Source organism: Phodopus roborovskii, unplaced genomic scaffold (genome assembly GCF_943737965.1).
Source record: "Phodopus roborovskii unplaced genomic scaffold, PHOROB, whole genome shotgun sequence".
Taxonomy (NCBI): domain Eukaryota; kingdom Metazoa; phylum Chordata; class Mammalia; order Rodentia; family Cricetidae; genus Phodopus; species Phodopus roborovskii.
In genome coordinates, this window is record NW_026125391.1 from 21,089,926 (window position 1) to 21,111,892 (window position 21,967).

The 21,967-nt window shown below is 39.9% G+C and overlaps 2 protein-coding genes across 3 annotated transcripts in view; one reads left to right on the plus strand and one right to left on the minus strand.

Moving 5' to 3' along the window:
• Camkmt (calmodulin-lysine N-methyltransferase) overlaps window positions 1-21,967 on the plus strand; it is a 353,466-nt gene that overhangs the window by 112,655 nt on the left and 218,844 nt on the right. The gene's annotated exons all lie outside the window — the stretch shown is intronic.
• Window positions 3,399-4,341, minus strand: LOC127214916 (40S ribosomal protein S2-like). Its single transcript, XM_051175209.1, has one exon. The coding sequence runs from the start codon at window positions 4,339-4,341 to the stop codon at window positions 3,427-3,429; it is 915 nt and encodes a 304-aa protein (XP_051031166.1). The 3' UTR covers window positions 3,399-3,426.

Below are 21,967 nucleotides of genomic sequence, written 5' to 3' on the forward strand. Positions count from 1 at the left end.
GTTCTCAATAGCTACTTTCCCAACCCATTTGAAAAACTCTGTCTTAGGAGTCTAAACACCTTGACAATATGGAAGTCTTATTGTCTTTGTTGTGCCATGTGCTGGTGGATGAGGGGAGCGCCTTGATTGATAGCTGCAGTTGCTCTCTGTTGTTCCCCAGGTGAGCCCCCCCCCACATATACACCGGGGGGGGGGGGGGTTGATGAGGACCCTTCTGACCTTCTGACTGCTTGATTTTCCTGTTCCCATTGACTTCTTGCTTTTGAAGTATGACTAAGCTTTTGACAACTCTTCTTCTGCTAATTCACAGAAGAAAAAAAGGCTTCAGGGAGTTAAAAAAAAAAAAATGTACTTGATGTTAAGAGGCAACTAAATTTCTTTGCTGTTTGTTTTTTGGATTTGTATTAAAGAAAATTGTGAAATTGTAATGACTAAGTGCATATTTTCGAAGGTTTTTACTTTGTTTATTTCACTTCATAAAAAACAAAAAACAAAACAAAACAAAAAAACCCCACCGACAATAAAAAAAAATCAAGCAAACCAGTAACTTTTAACCCTAATTTATTTTTACTCTTCAAGTGACATTACTTTTAACTGGCTACATTTGGATAATAAAAGCCATGGATTTTAAACCACTTAGTAATTTGGTTTCATTTTTTTAACACAAATAACACCTTTTCATCCATTTTATATAAACTTCAAACAACATATGTTTTAACTTACTGCCAAATAAGAAGAAATGTGTTACATTAAAGTGCATGTTGTTTGCTTGCGCATTTGGAAATACCATTCATTTTATAGCAATTTTGAGTTATTTTTCTGTCACTTTGTATTCCTATTCAAAGAGACATACAGAAACCCTCACTCAAAACAAGTCCCTTAGGGTTTACTCCTGGATGTCAGTAGGCATGAGGGGGAGGTACAATACACCACAAGCTTAGGTCATGGAAATGCCAAGTCTTGGTGACTTGTATTTAGTGTTGTCCTTTGAATTGTGTCTGCCTGAAATTCTTCGTGGAATATTTTAATATATTTCTTCTATTCATAGATGGTGGGAGGGGGAGAAGGAGAGAACACTTTGTTTTCTTTCCTCTTTTATATAAAATTTTAAACATACCAAGTCTCTGGGATTTGGTCCAAATTTAAATATACACACACACACACACACACACACACACACACACACACACACACAATACACACACACATGCATGATATGTACACATAGATGTGTGGCAATCAGAGGATGACTTTGTGTGTTATTTCTTTTCTTTCACCTTTATGTGGGTTTTGGGAATCGAACTCAGTTTTCTAAGCTTTTGTGGCAAGTGTCTTTATCTCCTGAGCTAAAGATTTTATCTTTATGTGTTTATGTGTTTGAGTGCTTTGTGTATATGTATATGTCCTATGTATGTGATGTGCCCAAAGAGGACAGAAGAGGTTGTCATATTAATGGGACTGAGTTACAGGTAGTTGTAAACCATTGTGTGGGCTCTGGGACCCATAGTCCTCTGGGGCTCTTAACTGTTGAGCCATCTCTCCAACAACCCCACCTTCTTCAGAATTTTAAATTATGTATTAATTACTAAAGGATTGTGGCTGTGTAGGATATGAAATGTTGATAATGTTGAAGACAAGGACAGAAGAATGGAGGTTTTTCTATGTTAAGATGTGATTTAAAAACACAACACATGTTAGAGAATGTCAGAGCAGTAGAATGTGTTGTGTTTTTGTTTATTGGGGCACAGGGACAGTTCTTTTTGGTTGAGCCTTCTGAGGAATAAAAAACTCGGCAGATGTAGATACTGTATCTACTTTGTCTCTAGCTATGTGACCTTGGGCGAGTGATTTATTATCTGAGTCCCAGCTTTTCTACAACCACAAAGTTTCAGTTGAGGTGTGACAGGGAAGCTAGTAACACCACTCCAGGGTTGTGTGTGTACACGCAGGATGCTGGGAGGGGGGGGGGATGACATATGGAGGTGCTAACTCAGTTCATCAAAAATAGCCAATAATATGAATGCTTCGTCTTCTTTTCATATTGAACTGTAAGGCCAATGTTGCTATCGCCAATAAAAGGTTGGTTAATAATTTTCTTCAACAAAAGACAGCTGTTTTACTAGTGAATATGCCACTCTGTTTTTATGGTAGTTTATTTTCCTATACTTAGGAATTATTAAAGCTTTTTTTCTAGAGTCTGTAGAACAGACTGCTGTCTGTCCGGGGGGAGGTGCTCTGCCATCTGAGTGGCTAGTTAGTGGGTTCAATTCCACACTGCCTGCCTTGCTGCTATATTAAGGTGCCTGAATCACAGGACAGCACAGGGGGTAACAGAGCTCTCCTGGAGCATCTCTATGCTCTAAGACAACAATGTGCTCCAGTAAACATAGAAAGGATCACTTCTTGCAAAGGGGAAGTATTTTGAGGAGTCCGTGTCCTGGAACATTTTAAGTTGTGCAAGGGAATGGGTTATTGGAAATGTGAAGAGAGCTTAGGTTCACTTGACACATAGTACTAATTGCTTAAAGAGAAAGAGACTCCATTGTGCAGGGAAGTTTTAATCACATTATAATTAGTGTAGTGGAATACTGAAAAACTGCCCCAGGAAATGTTGCTTCACTTGGGCTGGACTACGTTCCCCTTGGAGGCTCTTATAATCAGAACTTTAATTCCTGTTGTATTTGTCACTTTGTCACTAGGCCTTGGTATTTTGAAACTGGGGGTGTCTTATTTTATTTGGTTTTCTTATCCATGGCATATTGAGTCAATGCCCAAGAAACAACCTAACGAAAGAATGGCAGGTGTAGAGTGACAGTAGATGGGCCCGGATTATGGTCCACACTAGGTAGAATCAAAATGAACAGTACAGTTTAGCCTTGAACATGTTATCACCATCTCCCTACTCATATGATGCCTCTGCATTCTTCCATAAGAGTTGGTGTGTGGTTGGAGAAATGGCTCTGGGTAAAGGCACTGCCACCAAGCTTGACACACTAGCTTTCAATCCCAGAAACCCACTTGGGAGAAGGAGAGAACCAATTCCTTTGGGTTATTCTCTGACTTTCATACACATGCCATAGCATGAATGTATAAACACACACACAGGCACCCACGCGCGCGCGCACACACACACACACACACACACAAACTCATAATCTCTCTCCCTCCCTCCCTCCCTCTCTCTCTCTCATACACACACACACACACACACACACACACAAATATAAAGAATTGATGTTTGTTATTTTTTGGAAGACTAATTAGGAAAGTATGTGTAATACAAAGCTTTAAGATAAAAAATAGTTTTGGGATATGTAAAAAGTTGTAAAATTCATTAATATATTGTCACTTAATTCATATAACTTGAGTTTGCTTTACATTTTTTTTTAAGACTAAATTCACTTTACTTTTCTTGTATAAAACCCCTTATGTGGTGGCAACAGCTGGAGCCTGGGTCCTCTGAACAGAGACTCTGATATGGGCTTTCACAAGATGGTCAGTGAATTCCTGATAAGGAGACTTGGTGAACACAGTCTCTTTCCAGAGGTCAGGGGTCAGGTAGCTATAGGTCTTAGAGATGGCATCAAAGGTGGCCTTGGCAAAGTTGCCCAGGGTGGCAGTGCAGCCCCTGGCTGTGTAGCAGTCATCAATCCTGGCCATCATCAGTAGCTTCTTGGGCACAGGAGCAGAGACGATGCCAGTGCCTCTGGGGGCAGGGATGAGACCCACCAACACAGAGCCACAGCGGCCTGTCACTTTGCATGGAACAGTGTGGGGCTTGCCAATCTTGTTCCCCCAGTAGCCTCTCCTCACAGGGACAATGGAAAGCTTGGCCAAGATGATGGCCCCTCGGATAGCTGTGGCTACCTCCTTGGAGCACTTAACACCAAGACCAACATGACCGTTGTAGTCCCCAATAGCGACAAAAGCCTTGAACCTGGTCCGCTGGCCAGCCCTTGTCTGTTTCTGTACTGGCATGATCTTTAGAACCTCATCCTTAAGAGATGCCCCCAAGAAAAAGTCAATAATATCGGATTTCTTAGTGGGCAGAGAGAAAAGGTAGTTCTCCTCCAGGGACTTGATCTTCATGTCCTTAACCAGGCGGCCCCGCTTGGTGACAGGGACCCACTCCTTGTCTTCGGCTTTACCTCCATGAGCCCCACGGCCTCGACCACGGCCATGGCCTCGACCACGGCCATGGCCTCGACCACGGCCATGGCCTCGACCATGACTGCGGCCCCTGAGACCGCTGCCGAAGCCTCTGCGGAAGCTGCCGCGGCCTCCTAATCCTGGGCCCCCGTGTCCTCCGGGCCCTCCCGCTGCACCGCCGTCATCCGCCATTTGGTGTTTTCCCGAAGTAGAAGAAGTTGCTTTATATTTTTTAAAGCTTTGTATTAATTTCAATATTGTCCTTAATTGATGTGTAAGGAATTCAGTCAGAAACAGTATATGTTCACTGTTAATTACTGAGCAGTTACATGAGCAAAAGAGATTTGGAGTTAGGCTGAAATATCTAGCCAGCCCCTTTTCCTTTGCAGCCATCACAGTGTTCTTCAAGCAGGGATATGTGCATTATTGTCACCCATTAATTGTGATGCCACAAAGAGAGCCACTATTGGATAGCCCCTGCTAAAGTTTAACACTCTTTCTGTTGGGCTGCTCTTGAGTGGATGTGCTTTCGTTTTTGTCAGTAAAGAAGTTAGCATCCTTCCACGCATCATTGCCCGTCTTGTGCAGATCTCTTTTCTTTTGAAATCTAATATCTAGTAACTAAAAGTAAAGTACGGTAAGTACCCCACCTTTAAATTCAGTCAAGTTTTCTCCTCCTGTGTTGAGGGAAGGCTGTGATCACACCGAACCATCAGTGAGCTCTAATTGCTTTTAATACCAAAGCATATGAGGTTTTCCAGATTTCTGTTGTAAGAGTTCTCAATACAGTTTTATGCTGTCCCTTGTATTGACCGAGCTAAAGATTTAACTATTAATTTAACCAGCATTATTACACTTTTCCTGTAGACTAAATCGAGGCTTTTAGAGTGAATTGATCCCGTACTGTCCTATAACAATACAACATATTCAACAGCCATAGTTTTCGGATACCATAGTGTAGCACCGTCAATACTTGCAGAGAAGAACAGCTGTTGTCTGGTGTGTGAGGTGAAAGGTAAATACTCCCCACCAACTCAGGGAAGCACTGCCCCCCTACTTGGTTTATGTATGAGTAAGTATGGCTCAGTGCAAAACGTGGTTGGGCTTCATGTGTATTTTACAGAGCAGCAGAAGCCTTCCATTTTGAACTCAAAGAGCTCCACCCTTCTACCTGACTTCAACCATGGGCCCTGCAGGCTCGCAATAAAGATTACTACTACTAGGATGGGTAAGCCATCCTTCTCAGTTCTTCGTGCGTGCAAGATAACCCTCCCTTCTGGGAAGGGCTAATAACGAGTGGTCTTCTACATCCCGAAGGGAATATGACTTTGAGTTATCTCTCTTCATCACTGGGGCTTGGGAAATGACATTTGCATAAGTGACAGTAACCCGTGCTAATGTAAAATGCTGTGGCTGTTTAAACCCAGTGGATAGGCCTGACGGTGTTATTTGTTAGCACCAATTGTTGCATTATTAGTTCAGTAGTGGACTTAGAAGTGTTAGCCTTTGGCAGAAATTATCTGCAGTCAGAGACCTTATCCTATTTCCAGTATAGAAAAGGGGGGAATGTCCTCATTTTAGTATTCATATTTGGAGTATATTTGTTATCAACAATTGCTTTGCTGAGAATGAGATGAAATAGAAATTAAAGCCAAATATAGCTCTAAGGACTCCAGCAGAAACTGTGCTATTGATTTTATCCATCTCTCATTATTATGGTTTTAAACTTTGTTAGCTGATTATTTCACTCCAGCTGGTGCTGAGAGTATTGGCAAATAACAGCACATCTTAGCTTCATTGAAAATACTTTGGATTTTCTGTATCAGGAAAATAAATAATATAACACTAGATAGACAGTGCTTACTTTTCACAAATGAAAAAGGAAATGATGTAAGAATTAGCAAAAGTAGGACAAAGTACTCAGAATGAGAAACAGAAGTGGATATATAGCTCAGTGGATATAGTTGTCAACTTGACGAAAGAGGGAACCTCAATTGACTTCCTTTGATGATGGACTTTGGCCTGTAAGCCACAAAAGGCAAACGAGAACAGGTGTGATAGATTTGGTTTTCAAGTTGTACTATTCATTCATTCATTCATTCATTTGATGTTATTTGGTTTTGAGATAGTCTAACCTGTCTCAAGATGGGCTTACACTTACTGTGTTGTGATGAGTGCAGAGCTAGCCACACTAGCTAGCCACAGAGGCCAGGCAGTGGTGGCACACATCTTTAATCCTAGTAGCTATACTGGTTAGCCATAGAGGCCAGGTAGTAGGGGCTCACACCTTTAATCCCAGCACTTGGGAGACAGAGGCAGATGGATCTCTGTTAGTTAAGGCTACACAAAATTGATCCAGTCCAAAAGAGAAAAAATGCTCAAACAAAAGTGACTCAGTACTTGAGATCCCACGCCTATAATCCCAACACTAAAGAGGAATGTAAAGTGGGAAGAATCGGGTGGAGTCTGAGGTTTGGTGGAGACAGATGCAGTCTGGAGATGCAGTCTGAGGACAGGATCGCCCCTTCAGTCTGAGCATTGGTAGAGGTGAGAACTCTCTAGTGGCTGGCCGCTTTACTTTTCTGATCTTCAGGCAGGCGTTATTCTTTTTATTATAAACAAAATATCATCACATTGTGTAGCAGAGGGTGGCTTTTAGTTCTTTCTGCTTCCATTGCTGGTTTTGCTGAGGTTACACATCTTTACTACCATACCTCAGCCATTTTTACTTTTTGAAGATAATTTTTCTTCATATAGATACAACAAAGACAGACAGACTTTTTTTTTTTTAAAAAAAAAAAAAAGTTAGCCATACTAGCTAGCCATAGAGGCCAGGCAGCGATGGCACACACCTTTAATCCCAGCAGCCACACCAGTTTCCCATTCATGGAAATAAAAGTCCTTGTAGATACAAAGAAGATAGACGTGAAAATTGTGTTACCAGTTTATGTGCTGATTTTATTTTGTATACCCCTATTTTACTTGCAAGTATTGCATTTATTTTGAGGACCATATATTATTCCTATATAAGAAAAAAGTTAAGAAAGCAGGGGAGGCAGATATGAAGACTATAAGCTGCCACAAAGGATAAAAAAGTAGGCTATGGGCATCGGGTTTGGATTCAAGGGTATAGACCGTCCATTCAGATGCTTGTTTACAGTGAATGCATGGATAGAACCTTCTTGCCAGCAGAGGAATCGAGAGTCCAGGCTAGCTGTGAAGTGGGACTCTGGATGGGAAAGGTATGGAACTACAGAGTGGTTGGAAAGCTAGGTGGGTCTTCACCATGATGAAATAAAGATGTCAATGGAGTATAGTTAGGCAAGGAGTTTCTTATGGCAAGAGTTTTATGCTTGATTTTTCTTTTTTCTAGAGAAGATTCTGATTCTGAAGAGTCACCTGCAGTTCAGGAATGTGTCTACTGAGAGAGATCACAGTGAGCTTCTCTTATGATTACTTATGGGAAAGGAACAGAATTCGGTCCTTATAGATAGCTTCAGTACAGTGACAGGACCTCAACTTGCAGAGGGGGCAGATTGTGCTAACAGTTAGAAACAGTTACTTATATCTCAGATTTGGTGTAAGATATTTTTTTTAAAACTGTGTCATGTAAGGTTACACCAAAAAAAAAGCAAGAAAAAGAAGCTACTCATTAATTACCTGAGTAAGTTAATTAGTCCTTTACCAAGTTAGACATCCTGAACAATAGTGGCATCCAGATATCCATACGTTTTCTGTGTAGGGTTAAGATTTATACAGCTAAATTTAGCTATTAGCATCACTTAGGAGATGTTCCTCTTTTGTTAGATTTCTTTGGCAAAAGCTAGCCATTCTGTTAGCAGTGGTTTTGATGATGAAATCCTGTAATTCAAGAGGTTGGCTTATTCAACCAAACTGCTACCTTGGGCAGTGCTGGACCAACTGTGAGGGGTCTGTTTTCTTGAGACCTGGGAAGCTGTTCTGTTTGCTAAACAAAGGAATTGTTGATTTCAGTGATTTAATTCCCCTTTTGGCTAAAGGCAGCTGAATGAAAACAGTGCTTATTTGGGAAGGAATCTGTTGCTAAGGCAACTGATATCTCCTTAATTATTGGCCAATATTCCCATATGAGATTGGTCTCTTTTGATAGTTGGAAATAACCAAATTATCCCGGACATTTTCAAGTCTTGAATTCAGTGTGATGGTGGGGAAATGTGAAGAGAATGTATTTCAACTATATAATTAGATACCTTTTGTTTGTGCTGGCATAGTGAAGGGAGCCTTGCTCATGGTAGCAAAAACATAGGTAACCACATGGCATTTGCAAAATCTCCTTCATTGTAAGAGACTTCACTACCTAAGACCAGTTGCGGCACTAAGATTAATGACCTATGCTCAGTCTTTTTTTTTTTTTTAAATTGAATCCTTTGATGTCCGTAAGAAAATATAATATGTCTAATCGGTCTTTTATCCTCAGGAATAGGCAGATATTACACAGTTGTAAGTACTATTTGAGTAATTATGCTAACAAGGACTGTCCTCAGAGCTGTCTGCAGCCATTTGTGTGAAATTCTTTTCTTAACTGTTTTTCCTGGTGTGTATGCTGACCTTTGGAGAGCGACCTCTTTCTGCCAGTTACTTTGTAGGATCATGTAAATGACCTATGGCTTCTTGTCTCTTGGCAGTGCAGTTGTTTGATCATTTAAAATGAATTGAAGCTCAAGTCCTAGTGTATTCATATCATACCTCATACAATTCTCCTTTACTGTGAAGGGCATACTAAGAGACCAGTACAATTCTGAGAAGAGTTTGTCTTTATAATTTATTTTAACAGTAAAATACTTGCTGTGGGTCATACTGAGCACATGTTGTCCCCTGTCCTTACAACAATGTGGGAACTTCCGTCCTTCGGTCCTTATCCTCTGACAGGATAGACCACGATGAAATTCTTTTAGTGTTACCCAGGCTATACTACATCTTCTAAGGGAGTGAACACAAGGTCCCAAAATGTGACACTCAGAATCCTGTGCTGTGGAAGCGTGCAGTTTTGGGGAGTTTCATGTGAGAGGCTTTGTCACCATAGCTCTGTGTAGCCTGTTCTGTGATATCTTTATGTAGTTACCATATTTCCCCGGGATTAGTCTTCACATGTCTAATGGGGATGTCATTGGTTTTAAACCTTGGGTTGAATTGAATATACAAAGCTTTGTATTGTGTATCAGAACACTTGAGTTTGATTCATGTACGTATTTATCATCTCTTCTAGACTTGTGGAATTTCATTTTTTCATTTTAAATAGCTTGAAGAAGTAAATACAGGTAAGAATTCACTTAGTGGTAATATTAAAATACATGAACGGGAACAGTAGGCTGCAACACTCTTGACAGAAGCACAAGTAGAAGCCACAGAGTGGCACTCAAGATGGCGTGGTCCTATTCATCTCTTCAGTATCGTCAACCTGGTCTCCAGGGTGGCGGTCCAATTTTGTTTCTTCTTTCTTCCTTAGAGAGCGTGTCTTTCACTGTCTACAGAAGTTCCTCTATCTCAGACTACATTAGAACCTTGAAGTCCAGAGCATGATATATTTTAAGTTTGTATCTTTTTAAACAGCTCTGTTGACCTTAGATTCTATTTAACATATGATGAGAACAGATCTATCCTTGTTCTGAGAAAAATGTTTTTGTATTTTTTTGCAATTTTGTACTTGGAAATATTCCAGAGGTTTTGTTTCAGCAGACCATTGTATGAGATTCCTTCTTCCCAGACTATTGTAGTTAAAAGCTAACTATTTAGAAGATTGTTTAGTGTGGAGGGTCAGGAATGTTTACTCACCTAGCACCCACACAGCCATGAGTTCAATTCTCAGTACTAGAAACAAAAATCAGAATTCATTTGCATATTGTTTACATAATAAATTTAACCAATTTAGCAAATCCTAAGTTCTATGCTTTGTCACATGAACATTTTGAAACAAATGTACAAATCACCATTTTCTTATATTCATTGAGAAATAAAAGATATAGAGAAGACATTGGTTAGCATCTTTCTTTGCTTTAAAAATTGTATAAATATGTATTTTCTTCTGAAAACCTGTACTCATTGCTAATTTTCAATGCTCATGATACATTTCAAAACTGTTCCATACTTAGTAGATTTTTAAATATACATCTTACAAATCTTGTCTTTGTACACACGTCTATGACAATATTCTTTCTGTAATGAAAATTTTATTTCCTTCTTAAGCCTAGGTAATTTTTTTGGTCAGTCCTGGGTTGGGGAGATGGCTCAGTAGAAAATTGTGCTTGCTGTGCAAGCCTGACAACCCAAATCTGATTCCCAGAACCTCTGCAATCTCACTTGTACACACACACACACACACACACACACACACACACGATATGGAAACACACATATACATACACACATGCACACACACCAATACACACATGCACACACATGCTCTCTCTCTCTAATAAACATCAGTCCCTTATTCTAATCCCTCTGTAGTCCTTTTTAGAAATAAACCAGATACATTAATCACATTCCACTGACAGTGTGTTACCCTTTCTGGTTTGCTTGTTCAGGGAGAAGGTTGACTCACCCAGCTTTGTGAGACAGAATGTTTTATACTACCCCAATGCACATTCATTAAAGTGTTTTATCACTTTATTTCTCATTTGTTTTCAGGTAGGCTCTCATTACATAGCACAGGCTGGCCTCAAGCGTGTGCTCATCTTCCTATCTTAGCATCTTGAGTGATTAGAAGGTAGATGTGCACAACCAATCCTGAAAAAGTGTTTATATTAAAAGCAAAATGAATACCAAAGGGCTAGAATACCCATCCACTTTCAAGATTCATTGGTTTAAATATGACATTTCAACTGATAACTTGTACTCAGCCTCCATATTCCTACCAATAAATGAAAATATTTAAATGGAAATAATATGTATTAGTATAAATACTTTTAAGGGATAGTGAGAGTTTCTGTTTCTACTTCAGTAATTATTTTTAGTATTTTTGAGATGACTGTTATATGCTATAATTCTGTCAGGCTTTTAAAGCATATATTATAGGTAAACTTTGATTTGTTAAATTTCTGAGCGACCTTTTTAATTCTCTTCACATTATTTTTCTTGCAAAATAATGCAACAAAGAAAGAACAAAAGTCTATTCAAAAACATGATTTAATTATTTAAAAAATACCTTCCTTGTATTCCATATTTCTTTTGTCACTGTAATGGCCTCCATTTTTAATAGTCATCCCCTCCTCTGCATGTGCCATTCAAATTTGGTACAAGAGCAAACAGTGGAAGTACTTTTAGCTTATTCTTGCTAGAAATTCTGCATATCAAAATCAACTCTTATGGGAGAGTGTGGGTAAGCAAGAATAAGGAAAAGAAAAAAAGTAAGATAGAATGCTTTTTGCTAGGACCTTTATGGCCTATTGGCAAATCAAGTGTGTGTGTGTGTGTGTGTGTGTGTGTGTATGCAACTATAAACATGAAAGGATAATTTAAATTTTAAGGTAAGGGAAAAAGCTAACAGTCAAGGGCTTTAGGGAGAAAAGAGAAATTATAGCATGCTGAAGACATCAAAGGAGTTTCAGGCTAAACTTTGATGGACAGATATAAGATGAGAGACCTTCAGATAGAAGTATTAACAAAAGTCCCATCAGAATTCTCAGATCCAAAGTACACTGGTGTGCATCTGTAATCCCAGCTATTTGGGGAGGGGGGATGGGGGCAGGGAGATCATTGGAATTTAGGAATTTGGGGCCAACTTGGCAGCATAGTAAGACCCCCCCCCACATCTCATATAGGAACAGGGCAGGGGGAAGAGAGGAGAGGAGGGGGAGGGAGGGAGAGGGAGAGGGAGGAGAGGAAGAGAAAGACTCAAAGTTAACACATGCAATCAACTGAGAAAAAGAAAAATGATTAACTCCCATTTCCCTCATTGGAAACTTGCCTACACCAAGTTGGAAGCTCCTCCCATTTTTAGATACCCTGGTCTTAGTCAGCTTTTGTGGCTTCAGCACCAGACATTTATTCCTTGTAGTTGTGGAGGTTGGACACTAAGGGTCAAGTGTCAGCAGGCTCCCATCATGAAACTTCATGATCCTCATGACCCCATGTAAACTTTATCAGTTCCCAAAGACCCTGAGAGTCACCATCAGGGTTAGGTAATGCTATCACATGGAGGATTTAACCATATGAGACTTGGGAGACATAACAACCCAACAGCCAGCATCACATGTGTTAGGGTCTGTCCCACCCTTGCATGGAATGCCTGGGGGATGAGAGACATCGCTTAGATGCCTGTAGGACTTGGTGGGGACTTAACCTGGTGCCCTTGCTTGAGTGTTGCACAGTTGCCTTAGTTCAGGTTTCAGGTATTTAGAAATGCTTTTGGATTTATTTTGACTCTTTTTCCTGGAAATTAGCTTCTTTGAGGCTGGCTCACCTTATGCCTCTGTAATAGTGAATATTTGGCTTTAGATAAATGCAGTTTACTTATTTAACAACTGCTTAATGGACGTCTATTATGTGCTTCTTTCTGATTTTGGCCCAGGCATTTGTTGTATCCTGTCCCTGTACTTCTTACAAGGGCAGAATTGAAGTGGAGCATAAAAGCACTTAGCTGTGGAATACTTACAATTATGACTGATGGATGTTTTCAAAGGATTTTCTATACTTTTTATCCTTTCCAATTTTTTTTATTGTGCAGGTATTATATGCAAAGTATTGTGCAAGGTTAGGGGTTTAAAAACTTCCTTCGAAGAGCAGAAGGTAAATATTTTAGGCTTTGTAGACGGTAAGCTCTCTGTTGAACCTACACAACTCTGCCATTGTAGTAGTAGACTCGACGTAGACAATTCATAAACAAGTATATATCACCATGTTCCAGAGAGGGGGAGGGGAAGGCAAGCCCAAGGAGGTGTGAGAAAGTGGGGAGAGAATTAGTAGCAATTCTGGTGGCAGCCAAGAATGTGGGTCAGGGCTCAGTGAGGAGGCAAAGTTGATGGAACAACAGAAATCACAAGCACTGAGATGTCAGTGGGGAGGAGGACAGCCTGGCTAGCTATGTCCATGCCTATAACGTCTGGACCTAGAGGCTTCATGTTTGCCATGGCAACAGTGCTCTAGGAGAGTAAGCTGAGGAAAGGAGCAGGATCTTTGCTGTGTTGGCCTACACCTGCCGGAAACTTTGCTAGTTCCATGGTGCAGTCTACACACCAGAGCAGCCGTAATGTGGCAGAATGAAGGTGATGACAGACAGTGGGCAGTTCTGCCAGATCACTCCAGCAGAGCGTCCTGTACATAGAGGACATGTTCAGGAATGTGGGGGATGTTCCATATCTGCCAGGGAGCATTTCACCTTCCCAAATTCATTCCTTCTTCCAAGTGCCTCTGCTTTTTTCTGTGAGCCTTCTTGTTACATCAAGAAGGAATTTTGTGAGCAGAAGAGAGACGAAGTGAGCATTATCTTCCTACTGAAGCAAGGACATGTTTTCTGTTGAGAGCATGGGAAGCAACTCTTGGATCAATTTTTTTGTAAGGGGTCAACAATTTAGATTGCCTCTTATAAAACAGGTTTAAATGTGTAATCACGAAGGATGTCATCAACCTATCAAAGTAATAAATGTATTTTTAGATGTCTGTGTGTTTAGGTGTTTGTTAAACACAACACATTTTCTTTTTTAATCACGAGTCATGAACTAAAGAAGACTGAAAAAACTCTAATGCATTGCTAGGATCCAAAAGTGTGAGTTGTTTCTCATACTATTGCTGGGAGTTATCTGGAGGCCAACCTATTTGAGAGAAGACACGTAGGTAAACTAGTTCGTTGCTTTTTTACTTAGGCAGCGGGCTATTCCAAAACATAGTGGAGCAAAGCAAACATTTCATTATGTTCAAGACATTTTCTGTGTGTCAAGAATCAGAAGACCCCCGCTGGCCAGTGAAGGCCGAAGCCCCTGCTTCACAGACACATTTGTTGTCACCTTCCAGGATTACTCCAGGTGGTTTGGTCTTTTCTTCTTAGAGTATGGTGACTCCTGGGTTATTTCACAGGCTACATGGCATTTAGTTACCAACAGGGAATGTCTCCAAAAACAAGAATTGAAAGCTGCTAGTATGTTAGGGTCCAGAAATTCCCAGTGTCATTAATTCCATGTTCTCTGCTTGTCAAAGGAATCATAGAACCCACTGAGATTCTTGATGGGAGGGATAGAAAACCTCACTTCTTGATGAACACAATGTCAAAGAATTTGTGGCTATTTTTAATGCGTCCTCATACTTGGTTCATGCTGATTATTCTAAATGGCTAAGCATGTCTTTAAATAGCATGGTAAGGTTTTTCCCTCTTCTCTGCTTTTGTTGAAGTTATTAAGATAAAAAAATTACCTTATTCAGTTACTTTAAGAAAAATCTTAATTCTTTTCACTCGTTATCATTCAAGTTTTGAGATAATTATAGATTCTCATACAGTATAAGAAATAGCACAGAGAGGCCTGTGCTGTAGTTCTTTGGGAAACAGTAATATTACAGTATCTCAACCAGGAAATCGATGGAGAAAGCCCCCGTCTTACTTGGACTGCCTGTATGTGTATTCAGTTCTGTATGTCCCATTCTCATGTGGTGATGGTGAATCAGGTTCTCCATATGCTGGTCTTCAATTTGTGTGAGTCCAGTGAGATGGAGCACCATACCCAGCAAGATTAATAAAGCAGATTTATCACATAAGCTAGGCAGCAGGGGACAGCAGAAGCTAGGATGTATAGCTGGCCAGTCTACCCCACCAGAGCACCGCCTAGGGCCGACGCAGCCTCAGTTGTGTGTGCTCTGATTTGATTGATGCTGAGGGAACCTAACAGTCTGCTAAGGTTTTATACCTTGGAGTCACATGTGATAGGGGATGTCCTTCTGTGTATGTGTTTCTCTTATTGATTGATGAATAAAATACTGTTTGGCTAATAGAGGCAGGAAGATAGGTGGGATTAGGAGATGAGAATTCTGGGACAGCAAGAAGATGCCATGCTGCCGAAGGAGTAACATGCCAGATTATGGGTAAGTCACAGCTTCATGGCAATACATAGATTAATAGTAATGGGTTAATAATTGAGACAGAGGTAGCCAATAAGAAGCCCTAGCCATCGGCCAATAGTTTAATAATTAATATAGTGTTTCTGTGTTTATTTGGGGCTGAAGGGCAACGGTACCTGGCGAGACAAGAACCTCCAGCAACACACATGGCCAACTGAACTAAAGCATTGAAAGACATCTTGCTTCTGCAGAGACTGGAGTAGATGAGCTCAGGCTCCTCTGGTCAGTCTCCTTGTCTCACAGTGTTGCATTCCCTTCACATAATAGCTGCTATCTTAAGAACAGAGTTTGAGGAAGGAGGGAGATCTGGGCTTATGCAAACTTATTTTGGAGATGTGTGTATTGAGCAACATAGTGAAGGTACAGAAAGATCTACCATCACAAGGGTCCCTCCTGGGGTCGTTACAGCACGAGCCTATCTCTCCCATGTCCAAACTAACCAGTTTTCCATATATCTAATTTTATAGTATGTCAAGGATTGTAACACAAAATATAAAAGACCCAGAGACTGATATGGGGGTTCAAGCTTCTAGCTGAATATCAGAAAAGCAAAGCAGCTGGCCACTAGCTTCTTACCTTTACCTCAGGCTAAATGGGCTGGTCCTGTCTCTACAAGCTGTCACCAAGTCTCAGACTGGAACCTCTCCTCAGCGTGGCTGGAGAATGAATGCCTCTCTGAGACCTTGCTTCTGTCTTATATCCTTCCCTAACATTAGGATTAAAGGTGAGACCTATGAGTCTCTTTTAGACTAATTCACCTTTGTGTAGATCTTGGGGGTCTTGAACTCACAGAGATATGTCTATCTCTTAATCCTGAGCCCTAGGATTAAAGGAGTGTACCACCACCTCCTAGCTTCTGGCTACTGGGATATTGGTGTGTGCCTGGCCTCTATAGTTTGTGGTTGACTTTGCTTTCTGAATCCCCAGGCAAGCTTTAATAAATCATAAGCATTATACAACTACAAAAGATATTATAGAAATTATGAAATTATGCAAGCCAAGTGGTGACAGCAGTGTACAACTTTAATCCCAGCACTTGGGAGGCGGGGGCAGGCAGATCTCTGCCAGTTTGAGGGAGGCCAGCCTGGTCTACAGAGGGAGTTCCAGTACTGTCAGAGCTACACAGAAAAACTGTCTCAAAAAAAAAAAAAAAAAAAAGAAAGAAAGAAAGAAAGAAAGAAAGAAAGAAAGAAAGAAAGCAAGCAAGAGAGAAAAACTGATGTGTCATTGTCATAGAACTTTTCACATTTGAAATAGTTTCTTTCAGGTTCATCCACATTGTAGTGTGGTTCAACATTCTTTCTGATTATTGTGCTGTGTCATGTCTGGGGTATAGTTTGTTTCGTCAGTTACCTATTGAAAGAGTCAACAGTTTTCTAGTTTGGGGCTTTATGAATAAGGCTACAATATTAAGTTATAGTTTTCCTTTAATGTGAGATTTTATTTCTCAGAGATAAATGGGATATGCTGGAATTGCTAGATTGTAAAGTAATTAAGTTTGTAGTTTGTGAGAAAGCACTGAACTGCTTCGAGGACCCTGCCAATGTCCTTTCCCAGTGTCTGAGTGATGGAGTTTCCGTGCACCCTTGTGGCATTTGCTGTTGCCATTGTTTTCACTGTAGCCATTTGGACAGGTGTGTCATGAGATTTTATTATGCTTTAAATCTGCTTTTCCTTGGTAGCTTATAATGAAACTCTTTTTCACATCCTTTTTTTAATCACCTATATATATATATATACATATATATATACACACATATATATGTGTGTGTGTGTATGTATGTATGTATGTATATACACACACATATATACCTGTATCTTTTTGTTATCTGCTTCTTGTCTTTTCCCCATTCTAATTGGATTATTTGGTTTTTCTTTTTTACAGTTGTTTTCAATTTTTCCACGTATTCTACCTTCTAGTTCACAGCTAATCTTTCATCTTCCCTGAAGGATCTTTTGTTTTGCTTAGCTGAAGGTCTTAATTTTGATAACTCAAAATAAAAATGTAAAATCTGTGCACTATAATTTTGGATTATGTCTAAGAACTCTTCTAGTTCTCAGCTTAGATACTTAGATACTTAGATACTAGCCTGAGATACGGTGGTTCCTCCCCACACCCATGTTCTTGCCTAAAAGTTATAGTTTCATGTTAGCCACTGAGCTAATTTTATGTAAGGTATAAGTTTTGGTGAGATACATCTTCATGCTTGCTGATGGATGTCCAATTTCTCTATTATTTAAGTTTTAAATAGAGTTACTTTTTAAGATGTCAGCTTGTCTGTGTTCAATTAAGGAGAAGCAAAGAGATTTTCCCCCTGTCCTTCTAGCAAAGAGGAAGCATAAAATGACTAATCACTGAGAGGTAGGGCTGTAAAAGTACGAGGATGGAATAGGAAAGCTCAGATTCCAAGGGAGAGAGTTGAAGATGTGTATACTTTAGCCTTTCTGTAGAATATATGTCTAGTTAAAAGTGCTTTCTGCTGGGCGATGGTTCAAGGTAGAGCCTGTGCTTTGTATGTACAAGGTCCCGGGACTGATTCCCAATTATATCCCACTCCCAACACCCACTCCCCAGTTTTATAATATAAAGCAACAAATCTTTTCCTTGTATATAAGGATTGTGATTTTCACTGAAACATAGTAGATAATATTTCTTATTTATTTTTATTATATTTGCTTATAGACCTTGGAGATGGTAATGTATGGTTTCTGTTAACATCTGTATGTACACTTATACTTTTTCTCTTGGAATGAATGTTATGTTAAAATCTTGCTTATGCTCTTTGTGCTCTTTGGGCAAAAGAGTAGACTAGGGGCCATGACACAAGGTGGCTTCCACTGCAAGACGTTTTCATGTTGTTAGGTTTTTTCTTTTTCTTTTTTTCTTTAATTTCCATTTTTTTTATTGTTTAATTTTTATTTATTTATTTGTTGTTACACTTATTTTTTTTGTTTTCTTTTGGGAGAGGTTGCAAGGGCAGAAGGCAGATATGGAGGGACCGGGAGATGAAATTCACCAGAATCAATAAAACATTTAAAAACCTTGCTTCTGATTAATAAAATGTAATTCTCATTTCAAAGGACTCTAAATAAAAATACCCGTAAGTCCAGAATTTTAGTGGCAGCACTGGGCATCTTCCATAGGTTAAATGTGCATACCAAATGGAAGTTGGGTATTGAGTGCACGTCATACTGACTGATTTTTCTCCCAAAATTAACTGTTTAAACCATCCTTGCTTTTTGTCATATTTCAAAATGTGTTAGCTAATACTACTTTCAATAATCAAGGTATCATTTTTAACTTGCAAATTTATGCTGATCGAAAAATCTTCAACTTTGAAATGTTTATAAAAGTGACTGGGTGACAGAGTGGCAAACATGTTCTTTAAGGTTGTAATTTGGAAGCTCACAGGCTCCGAGCAAGGCACCACCTCCGAGAGGAGCATTTTCATTATTATTATTTACCTGTTCACTTTGGAATTTGTAAAATTTCTTTTTGCGGGGAGATACAAATATGTGAGATCTTATCAGAAAGGAATAGAAAAATTAAAGGAATAGAACTTATTAATGAGCTTAACTTTGACTGAAATGACAGATTAATGGCTAAATCTTCTTCGACACCACATCTGTTGAAACTTCTAGCTTGCTTCAGTAAATTATTTTTGTCGTTATGAACTAAAGGCTAAAAGCAAGGTGGTTTTAATTTCAATTTTGAAACCCAGGCAGGAAATTCTTAGTGGCCTTCACTCGCAACCAGAAGTGGTTACATTTCTTTGGAGGATGTTCTGATTTCAATTCTGGAAATTTTGTAATAATATTCCAGATGATAATTAGTTTAGTCACCCTTTATGTTTTTTTACATATTACATTGCATTTAAAGCTTAACATCTACAGAGATAGGTTCTCTTATTTATCCCATTTTACTGATGAAATGTACAGCAGAGCTGTTGAGTCCAAGATTTTGTGCAGTATGGGTGGGACCTTGTTCCAGAATTAAATCAACGTTACTGCTTTCTTCAACTAGGAAGCTCTGCTATGGGAAAAGATCAGGTGGCCCAAGCTCATGTTTAATTACACAGCTGTTGGCAGTTCTGATGTAAGAAACTTAACTAGCATTGTTCTAGAGTACTGTGCAAGCTAGCCAAAGGGAGGTACCTTGGTGTAGGTCTTAGGGTTTCTATTGCTATGAAGAGACTTCATGACAATGGCCACTCCTATAAAGGAAAACATTTAACTGGGACTGGTTTACAGTTCTGAGGTTTAGTCCATTCTCGTCACGGCAGGAAGCATAGCAGCACACAGGCAGACCTGGTACTGGAGAAGGAGTTGAGAGTTCTACATCCTGATCCTCAGGCAGCAGGAAGAGAAAGTGCTTCTGGGCCTGACTTGAAATCTGAAACCTCAAAGCTTGGGCAGTGACACACTTCCTCTAATAAGGCCACACCTATCCGGACGAGACCACACCTCCTAATAATACAGCTCACTGTGAGCCCTTGGGACCCATTTTTATCCAAACTACCACAGTACGGATGTGTCTTTTTAAATGTTCAGCACGTATGGGCTGAAACTTCATAAAACACAATGAAACATGGTCAAAAGTCTCTGGAACTGGAGAAATGGAAATTGTAAGTGCTTGCCATGTAAGCATGAAGACCCAAGTTTGGATCCCGGAGCTCTCATAAAAGCTGGGAACAACTACAACTATCTGAAACCCCAGGCTTGGGAATGGAGGTTGGGTAGAGATGGGAAAGGTTTACTGGTCAACTAGTCTAGATGAATGTTTCATTGAGAGACTCTGCCTCTAAAAGTAAGTTGCAGAGTGACTGAGGAAGATGTTCAGTGTTGACCACTGGCCTCCACATACATGTGCACATACATTTTTGTGTGCAGGTTGAATTGCATATTGCATACCTACACATACATGCAAACATTTTTTTTCTTGTAGTTTATGTAATTACCTTGTCTTGAAAAAGTAGCAGTTAATTTATATGCAAGCATGGGCAGTGAGTTATCAGTTATGATTTTAGATCCTAGTGAGAATTAAAGTGTCATTTCCAACATCAATATGAGTGTTGCCTGGTTTGCCTTTGCCACATTGATGGGCATGGCAGAGCAAATGTTTATCATGTCTAGCATCAGCACTTTCCACTTCACAATTTGCATAGAGCTATTCACAACAGGGGAGCTAGGTCACCAGAAGGGAATTCCCACCACAGAGACTTGTCCTGCTTTAGGAAAAATGTTTTCCTGCTTCCCTCACACTCACAGTTGTATTTGGCTAGGCTCTGAACTTTTACTCTGATGAAGACCCCTGTACAAGATCTCACTCATGGGATGGGGAGAATGTTTGTATCCACAAGGGACCACTGTAGGGACTCTACATGGTAAGACATTGTGATTCTATGTCTCTAAGTGGGTCTGGGCTGGGATATGTGCAGTAATAGGACAGTCTGATGTGAATGGGTTGAACCATCTTATGTGGGAGATTTTTTTTTTTCTCTCTCTTTTAGTTGAATAGTCATGCAGTAGGTGATCCTGGTCTTGACTACCTTCTTACAGGCGCTGGAGCAAATGTGGTGTGGTTCATAGTGGGTCTTAACACTTCTACAGCTCTAATGAGGTAACATTGGGGTGCAGGGAGGTGGCCAGAGCTAATGTGGACAAGCTAGGGTTTGCTCAGGCTCAATGTCCATCATAGTATTTCTCCTCCTTTATTCTTTTTTTTTTTTTTCCACTTTAAAGTAATCTTAGACTATTTTTAAATAACAAGAAGAATTCATATGGGTGGCGGGTGGAGTCTCACATGCCCTTCCCCCATCATCCCTGAATATGTCAGTGTGCTTCATCACAGAATACTTGCGCATGCCCAGGAAGTCAACACTGATATGAAATGATCAACAGCTGTGATGACCTTGTTCAGCCATTATCACTTTCTCACTTACAACCGGTCTGTGATCCCTGATCCAACCTAGGACCACAGATCGGATTTAGCTGTCATGTTTTCTAAATCTCCTTAAATCTGTGATAATTCCTTAATTGCTCACTGTCTCTCATCTCCTGGATCCTCTTTAAAAGTCTTAATTATTTTGTGGTGTTTCTCTCGACTTGTTTCTCTTGACTTGAGTTAGTCTCATACCGTCTAATACATGGAGGTTTTGAAGTTTGGCTACAGTGTCACAATGGAGACATGCTCTTCCAATTAAATAACATCAGGAAGTCCATGAAATCACCTGATGTTTTATTGCTGGTTTCTACTTGATCACTCCAAGAAGGTGACTTCTAGGATTTTCTACTGTAGCAGTACCATTTTTCCTTTTCTGGTGGTCATTTTTAAAAAGGTTTAGTTTATTATTTTATTTTTATGTGGTGTTTTGCCTGCATATATTTCTGTGGAGGATGCCAGATCCCTTGAAACTGGAGTCAAGAGACAGTTGTGAGCTGCCGTGTGGGTGCTGGAAATTGAAACCAGGTCCTCTGGAAAAAGCAGTGCTCTTAACCACTGAGCCATCACCCCAGCCCTTTTCAGTGAAGAGATATTTTGTTGGGCGATAACCTGAGATTATGCAAATATTCTGCTTCTCATCTACCTTCAGTCTCAAATTCAATTATCTACCAATCCTAGGGTCTACATTCTTGTTCATTGCATTGTATCTCTGTAAATTGAATTTAACAGGAGACATTAGCTGAGGGATCCTGCCCCAGCCTTTTCTTCTCTAGGACTGCCCTTGCTGTAGAT

Bases quoted from the DNA above. Each gene is read 5' to 3' on its own strand.
- LOC127214916 (XM_051175209.1), bottom strand. From the start codon at position 4,341: ATGGCGGATGACGGCGGTGCAGCGGGAGGGCCCGGAGGACACGGGGGC.